Source organism: Aquila chrysaetos, chromosome 2, assembly GCF_900496995.4.
Source record: "Aquila chrysaetos chrysaetos chromosome 2, bAquChr1.4, whole genome shotgun sequence".
Taxonomy (NCBI): domain Eukaryota; kingdom Metazoa; phylum Chordata; class Aves; order Accipitriformes; family Accipitridae; genus Aquila; species Aquila chrysaetos.
In genome coordinates this window covers 72,397,799-72,405,320 of record NC_044005.1, presented here as the reverse complement: position 1 = coordinate 72,405,320, position 7,522 = coordinate 72,397,799, and the positions used below count along the sequence as shown (strand labels likewise).

Genomic DNA, 7,522 nt, shown 5'->3' with positions numbered 1-7,522 from the left:
TTGGAAAGTGGTATAAGAAACAAAGAAAATCTATGATCTTGAGAGAAATTTTCAAGAAGCTGAGAACTGATGGAATGCCTAGATATTTTTATTGTCGTGTAAGCGAGTCAATAAAACCTTATAACATAGTATTTCAGTTTTCATTCCACTACAATATTTAAAGCACAGTGTATTAGATCCTGACTCCCAGCCTTCCTTTACTAAAGACGGTCTAGTTATACACATACAACCAAGAACAACCTTCAGCTCAAGAGTTACACTTTTTTTTTTTAAAGTTGAAATACAAAAAAAGCAGGAACAAGGCACAGAAAGGAGAATATAGTTTTAATTAGATGAGCCAAGAATGCATGAGGGGACTGCCTCTGTCAGACTTCGCGTTGAATTCAGAACTATGCTTTCCACTGCTATATGCAAAAAACCCAGGTTTAAGCATGTTCCACTGCTCCCATTTGACCAACTATTTGCTCAGCGGCTGTATGTAGCTCCTGCCTACAAAGGTTTTAGCACGATTAAACCGTGGCTCAGATAATAACTTACCAATGCACTGTTACTCTTGCTCTGTGCAGAAACTGAAGAAGACACGACAGCCATGACAAAGAATCTGCTAGCCTTGATTTAACAATTTCTAGCCTATATTTCAAGGTCAGTGGGAAGATGGCAAAGTGTTAGGGTTTTGTGGGGTTTTTTTATGGTGTCGATGATAACAAGTTATTATTGCAAAGACAGACATTTGTATTTCTCTCAATAAACAGGACTGCATTACTAAACTATAAAGCCAAGAAGAGTCATATAGTGTGAAAATATGCAGGGGAACAACAGCTGTTAGTCATTATTTTCTCCTTATCCTTTCAACACCTCTGTTTCAGTTTGCTCTCTAATGGGTAAATCACACTTCCTCCCTAGGACATTTTCTCATTTCAGGCAGGTACTAAAAAGAATCCTCAGACAATTAAGAGTCATTGGCCAAAGACACCCCTTCTTTTGTTGCGTTTACTGTAGACGTTGAAACCAATTTTTATGCTTTATCAAACAGATAAAGCTGATGTTGTGTTCTCTTAGTCCTTTGTCACTACTAATGTCATGGAGGATGTTTCTGCTTTTCTTTTTTAGACAATGAACATAGCTTCTATTTTTTTTTCTTACACAGCCTATGTTATATTTCTCAGAAGAGAAATACCAACTACAAAAATTATTGCTCTCACTTCATTTAGGCAAAAGAAGAATCTACATTCAGACAGCTTTTAAACATCTGTTTTATGCTTTACCACATCTGACAAGGTTTCACAGTAGCCATTTGGAAACAGAGGAAAAATAGATACAATTTTGCTTATGATCAAACTGCTTATTGCACAAGCTACTTTGCTGTATTCTCCATTTCTTAACCATTAGATGAGTATTTACTGGGAGTTTGAGCCTTTTGTTCACTCTGATTTTAATTAATCTGATTCTTGGCCACAGTGAAAATGAGGCGGGGAAAAATGCAAACAGCTACAAACACCATAGTGCAGTAAAATTACTCTGGAAATCTTATTCTTTTAAACATTTGGCTTAACCATAATGTCCTACTAAATTGGGCTTTTCACCGTGAAATACGTTTTCCTTTAATAACTCCTAAAGTCATAATTACCAATTTTTCCAAGCGGTCAAATGGCAGAAACCTCCAAAATGACAGAATACATTCACTGATGAAGTCAGAACATATCACAGCATGTGCAAGTTAAATGTGCGTGCTCTTCCATCTAAGTAAGAGGTTGCTTTTCTTCAAAAATGCAATTCAGTCTACATCTGGTTTTGACTTAAAGATCTGAAAAAATGCTATTAATCTAATGCTATTAATCTGATTACATTTCCCACACAGCTTCTAATATGTAACATTTTTTACAACTGGTACCGCTGATACTGTTCAGCGAAACAGACTGTGCTGAAGATACGGTGGAGAAGGCAGAAGGAACCTTCTACCCGCAGCTGTTCTTGAGCAGTGCTAAGGTAGACACACTCCTTATGGCTACACTCAAAAAGGCAGAATATTATTCCAAAGAGTACAGTGCCTCAGTCTTTGCGGTGCCTCGGTAAAGTGAGTCTTTAATGGGCCAATGTATTACCCGGGTTTGAAGCCCTCCTTCAGCATGGAGGGCAGCTCCATCCCACCAACCCTCCTAGCTTCCCCAGGGCTGATGTTATTACTGTTTACTAGCTCCTGTATAAGATCACTCTGCTGTTTCTGTGCCACTCGCGCATCTGTGATTGCAATCTCAGAAAGAAAAGGGGAAGAAAAAAAGAAAATAAAAATAAGCTCCCTTGGTACTGTGGAACACAGAAACGGCACGAGTTTGGCATAAAACCTTGCGCACGTAGCAACAGCGTCATGAAGCATCGGGACCACGCGAGAAAGAATCAAGGCAGGCACGTTTCCTCGGCAAAAATACCCTATTTAAAAAAAAAAAAAAAAAAAAGCCACCACGCTAACTCAGAGCGCAATGCTGTCTTAGGGGGAATATGTGACGGAGCGTACCGGGGGGGCTGACGCGTTATGAAATGAGGACCCCTCCAAGGAGCGTCATGTTCTCCACCACCCCCGGGGGGAAATTCCTTTGTCCGTCCCCGCGCGGCCGCCCGGGGAAGCGCTCCCCCTCTCACGGCAGCCGTGCTCCCGCCGGCTCGGACCGCGGTGCCCGGCGGAGCGGAGGCGCTGGCCCTCCCGTTCCCCGGGCCTCGCCCTGCCGCTCGGGGGGGGGGGGGGGGGGGGGGTAAACGAGCGCGTTTGCAACAACAAAAGCCCGCGCTCGCCGCGGTCTGACCCCCGCCGCCGCCGGGGCGGGAGAGCGGCCCGGGCACGTCCCCGGGGCCGCCCCCCGCTCCGTCCGTTCCCACAGCGGCTCCCCCCCCCCCGCCCGCCCCGGCAGCAGCCATGTGTCTGCTCAAGTGCGATTAACACCGACTTGCCAAATCCCTCCCCGCCCACCCCCGGGGGCCATTTGGGCCATGCACGCGTCCGCGCCCCGTGTTTACACAGCGGCGCCTTCGCGCGGAGCCTTTTTGTCGATGGCGCTGGCAAATGAGCCGGGGGAGGTGGGCTCCGCGGCCCGCAGCGGCCGCCGCCGGCTATAAAAGCCTGAGGGCCCGGGGCGGGCAGGGCCAGGCGAGCGGCCGCGGAACCGGCGGAGGATGGAGGGCGGAGGGACGGGGTGCGGCTGCCCCCGCCCGCCCTCGCCGCCGATGCCCCCGCAGGGGCATTCGCCCCTCTCCTCCTCTTCCTCCTCCTCCTCCTCCTCCCTAACGCTCCTGCCCTTGCCCCGCAGGTCCGCGCCCTTCTGGAGGCCCTGGGTGCCCGCGCCCGGTGAGGCGGGCCGGCGGAGCGGCCGCGGCCCCGGCGCGGTGAGTGGGGCGGGTGGGTGGCGGCGGAGCGCCTGCCGCCGGACTAACGTGTAGGGAGTCCCGGCGGGGTGTGTGTGTGTGTGTGTGGGGGTGTCTGCTGGGGCTGGGTGCCGTGCCGGCGGGCTGATCTCCGCTCTCTCCTCCGCAGCCTCACAGCCCCCGCGGGCTGGCGGACGCCTCCCCGAAGCCGGCGCAGTACACGCACCCCGTCAGGTAAGTGGCTGCCCCGGGGCCGCCGGCGGTTCCCGCGGGGGGAGCTCGGGGCGGCCGGTGCCGGGGGAAGCGTCCCTTGCTGGGCAGCGGAGGGCCGGGCTGGGCCAGCGCTCGCTCCCCCGCCCCTTTTGTTCCCACCCATGTATTTATGTAGAGATGAAAGTGCGTTCGGAGGGACCCAGCCACCTAAGCGCTCTGGAACTGACAGGTCCTTGGGGCAAATGATTGCCAGTACTTGTGGATTCACCAGATCGTTAAGATGAGATGTTGGCATGCTTCTGTGGCGTGGGACTTAGACATGTTACACAGTTACGTGGTTTGGTTGTGGTTTTTTTGGTTTTTCTTTTTTTGCGGTGGCAGGGTTGGCTGAAGCACCTTGCTACTCACTCCTGTGCCCGGAATTAAAAAAAGGAAGGGGGATAGCTCCTGGGCCGTCCTGCTGTGCAAACCTCCAGTGTCCTCCCAGTGTGAGGAAGCGGGTGCAGGCATGGGACAGAGTGGCAGGAGGAGAGGGTAGGGACTGACTAAGCCAGCATTGCCGAGGAAAATACTCATGTAACTGCTGCTTTAATGATGAAGGTAACGATAGTGCCTGCACTGTCAGTTCTGAAAAGGAAATAAAGAAAATAACTACAGTTATAGAATCTGCAGGAGAGTCTGTATTCAGAAGTACTAGCGGGTGTTGCAAGGTGCTTAAAGCAGCTGCACAGGTAGTTCTTCCAGGCAAGATGCAGCTTTCAAATCTAGGCTCTGATCTTTCAAATACTGATGCACAGACTATCTAAGCAAGTGCACAGACTCTGACTTCATTGTGACAGCTCCCGTGCTTAGGTACCAGTGAATGCTGCAGGGAACACTGGGAACAGAGAGATGTTATAAAGCAAGTGCCAGTTACTTTGTGCTGCAAAGGAAGCAGTGTTCTGTTACACAGTAGCCTAGAAAGCACTTTTGTAATTGCTAGAAAACCATCTAGTTCTGTTTCTTAATGTATTTCTATTACAAACAACCTGTAGTCAGCATTTAATCATGTTGCAATGTGCTAGACCCTCAGCTCTTGGGACTTCTATTGTCTGTTTCTTGCATCTACTTCCAAACTGTAAGCAAAAGAGGATGCTAGCTAAAAAGGAACCAGAACTGTGGCATATATTAATTGCAACATATTACCTCACTAGCTGATAGCCCTTGCTAACCACCATATTGTCAGCAATTTTTATGTTAATTTCTGCATACAACACAGACTACTTTAAAATCTAGACCCACGGGGCATCTTCCATAAGCAGTCTGTTGGATGATTCTTCTTGGAAAGATGGGTGAAATATCAAGGTCTGATCCCCCTAGACCTTTATCATTCCTTTCACTTTGAGATTTGTCTCACACCATTGCAAACAACTACCTAGGCTGGGGACCTTCAGTAACAAAACTACTAATCTAATCCAAATATACTGGGGATCCTGTTTGAGATCCACTATATTCCCTAGGAATTGTTTCAGAGAGGGCAGCACTACTTGGATAAGATCCCCAAGTAATACTGTTAATGAGGTACTGGAGCAGGAAGTTTCAGATGCAGTGAACCTTGGTCTTCAGAGTAGTTTTGCTGCATAACTAGCACTTTAAGTGCATCTTTATCTCTTCAGATGAAAATACAGAATCCAGAGAATATTTTTTCTATCTAAATGTAGAAAGCAGTTTAGCAATTGAGCATGTGAGGAAAAACTTTGTAGGATGCTTGTCTTAACAGAATTTCACTGCTGTTTCTTGTCTGTCAGCTTCCAAGTAGAATATGTAATAACAATAAGCAAACCTCTTGTATACTTGTTTCAGACTATTTTGGCCCAAATCAAGGTGCTATGATTACTTATACCAGGAAGCTGAAGCACTTCTGAAGAACTTTCCAGTTCAAGCTACAATTTCCTTTTATGAAGACTCGGATAGTGAAGATGATGAAGATGAACTGGAACAAGATTCAAGAACAGAATCAGACTGCTGATTGCAGAAAAGGCCAATGCAACTTCTAAGACTTAATTTAAACTTAATATAAAAATGTATTATAGTATTTTTAAAGATAATTTATTTGTATGTAAGTTATTCTTAATAAAACTGAAATGTCTTGCAATTTTATCTGAGCCTTTTTCCTTTGCTCTATTCCTGTCCTGTTTTAGGCAGGGAAGGCATTGATTATTTTTTATCTGAGGTCCTGTATTTTGTAGACTGTAACTTTGGATGTCAATCGGAGAACAGATGCCTCGCTTTAAAGGGCTCTATGGTTACATGTGACTTCCTCATAGTTTGAGGACACAAGGAGAGCTTTTTCATTGTGATTTAGTAGGCTCCATGGGGAAGCATACCAAGGAATCATTGGATTAAGTATTGTAATGTTGTGCCTGCTGTTACAACGGGGTTTCAAACACGGAAAAGAAGTGATATAGCTGTTTTCCAGATAGAGAGAAGGGTCTAAATTCTACTCTAGTTTTTGCTGTTAAAGAAGGGGTTTGCCTTAAGTCACTCACACTCTCTCGTGTACATGAGCTGTATTGTTATACATACAGTATGGGACTATCAGTTTTGTTTGTAAAGTGGACGTTAAGAAATGAGGAAAAAGGTCTAATGTGAGTTAAAGTTTTGAGTTTGTTTTTGATAATCGAAGCAAAGTTTGGTACCAATCACCGTGCAGGCCAAAGCCCCTAAAGGAACAAAAAGGAAAAAAAAAAACCCAAACCCAAACAAAACCCCCACAAACCAAACGCTTTAACTCCAAGGCCAGTGCCCCTGTCGGGTACAGCTGGTGTACGTACCCGAAGCCGCCCCTGCCCGAGCGCTCGCCTCCGCGCTGCCGCAGCCGCCTCACCCCTTCGCCTGCGGAGCGGGGGCGGGTACCAGCACTCCCGCCCGTTCTAACGACCTCCGAGCACCGCACCTGGCGCTGGGAGACCCGGACCCGAAGCCGAGACTTCAGCGCAATGGAAGACAAAACTCCTCGGGGCGGACAAAAAGGCGCAGGCGCTACGCGGCGCCTTCTCCTCAGCACCCTTCCCTGAGGGAGGGAGGGAGCCCGGGGACCCCCCCCCAGGCCCCGCGACGGCAGATGTCTGGTCCCGGGCGGGTTCCACCGAGACCCCCGGCCCCCCGAGGAGGCGGCCGGGCCGGCAGCGGCAGTCCGCCTGCGCGCCTCCACCCCGCCCGGGCCCGGGCTCCGCCCGCCGCCGCGCCTGCGCCCTGTGCCGGAGCGCTCCGCCCGCCCGCCCGCCGGGGCGCAGGCCGCGGCCCGGGCCGGCAGGATGCTGAACGTGCCGCCGCAGGCCTTCCCCGCGCCCAGCTCCCAGCAGCGGGTGGCCGCGGGCGGCCGCGCCAAGGTAGGGGACTAGCCGGCCCACCGCCGCCGCCGCCGCCGGGGCCTTCCCCGGCACCGCGGCCCTGCAGGGGCTGCCGGTGACCGTCGCTGGGGGCGGGCCCGAGGCCCCGGCCCGGTGGGGTCGGCGGTTTGTCCCCGGCTGCGCGGCCTGGCCCCTCTCGGCGAAGCCGCGGGGGTTTGCCGGCCGGCTCCCGGTTGCGGCTGGGGCAGGGCTGCCTCTGGCCGCTTGCTTCCGAGAGGTCTGGTCCTCCGGCAACCGCCGAGGGGCCGCGGCGGCTCTGGCGGGGCCCGCGGGCGAGGGGCTGGTCTGCGGCGCTGAAAAATCCTTCGCGCTTCTCGTTTTAGAAGGCGGCGGTGGTGACGGGGCTTCCTGCTCTGCCTTCCCGGGTTGTCTGGGGGTTCCTCCTGTGCGCAGGCGGAGACCCTCGGCTTGGAATTACTGCGCGCAGCTTACGCTTGACCTGTTGGGTCTTCGTCTTTGGAGTGGTTTGGGGGGGCGCTTGGTGTCTGCAGACCTCGCTTGGAAAGCACGCTCGTACTTAGACTAAAGCAGCCTCGAGTAATGTGGGTCTATGTGCTCTTTAG

General features: G+C 50.8%; 2 protein-coding genes across 6 annotated transcripts in view; both read left to right on the top strand.

Moving 5' to 3' along the window:
- Window positions 1–2,881: 2,881 nt before the first annotated feature.
- On the top strand, window positions 2,882–6,161 carry RIPPLY2 (ripply transcriptional repressor 2). Of its 2 annotated transcripts, none has more exons than XM_030007400.2 (3): window positions 2,882–3,069; window positions 3,524–3,588; window positions 5,410–6,161. In XM_030007400.2, exons 1-3 carry the CDS (start codon window positions 2,983–2,985, stop codon window positions 5,573–5,575), a joined length of 318 nt encoding a protein of 105 aa, XP_029863260.1. In that variant the 5' UTR covers window positions 2,882–2,982; the 3' UTR covers window positions 5,576–6,161. The 2 variants fall into 2 exon arrangements, with proteins under 2 accessions (XP_029863260.1, XP_029863258.1); XM_030007398.2 differs by having other exon boundaries at window positions 2,887–3,375; window positions 5,410–6,156.
- Window positions 6,162–6,811: 650 nt separating this feature from the next.
- Window positions 6,812–7,522, top strand: part of LOC115335031 (cytochrome b5 reductase 4) — a 39,998-nt gene continuing 39,287 nt past the window's right edge. For 3 of the 4 annotated variants that reach the window (XM_030000156.2, XM_030000147.2, XM_041119186.1), the window contains exon 1: window positions 6,812–6,938. In XM_030000156.2, the coding sequence (XP_029856016.1) occupies window positions 6,864–6,938 (75 nt within the window). In that variant the 5' untranslated portion in view covers window positions 6,812–6,863. Of the gene's footprint in view, window positions 6,939–7,480; window positions 7,502–7,522 lie in introns of those variants that run through there. The other variant, XM_041119189.1, reaches the window with a different exon arrangement.

What these genes read in the sequence shown, in the direction of transcription:
- RIPPLY2 (XM_030007398.2), top strand. Translation starts at nt 3,166, where the DNA reads ATGGAGGGCGGAGGGACGGGGTGCGGCTGCCCCCGCCCGCCCTCGCCG. An exon ending in GCGGCCGCGGCCCCGGCGCG is followed by an intron (nt 3,376 to 3,523) that starts GTGAGTGGGGCG and finishes TCTCCTCCGCAG; the next exon opens with CCTCACAGCCCCCGCGGGCT. An exon ending in CAGTACACGCACCCCGTCAG is followed by an intron (nt 3,589 to 5,409) that starts GTAAGTGGCTGC and finishes TACTTGTTTCAG; the next exon opens with ACTATTTTGGCCCAAATCAA.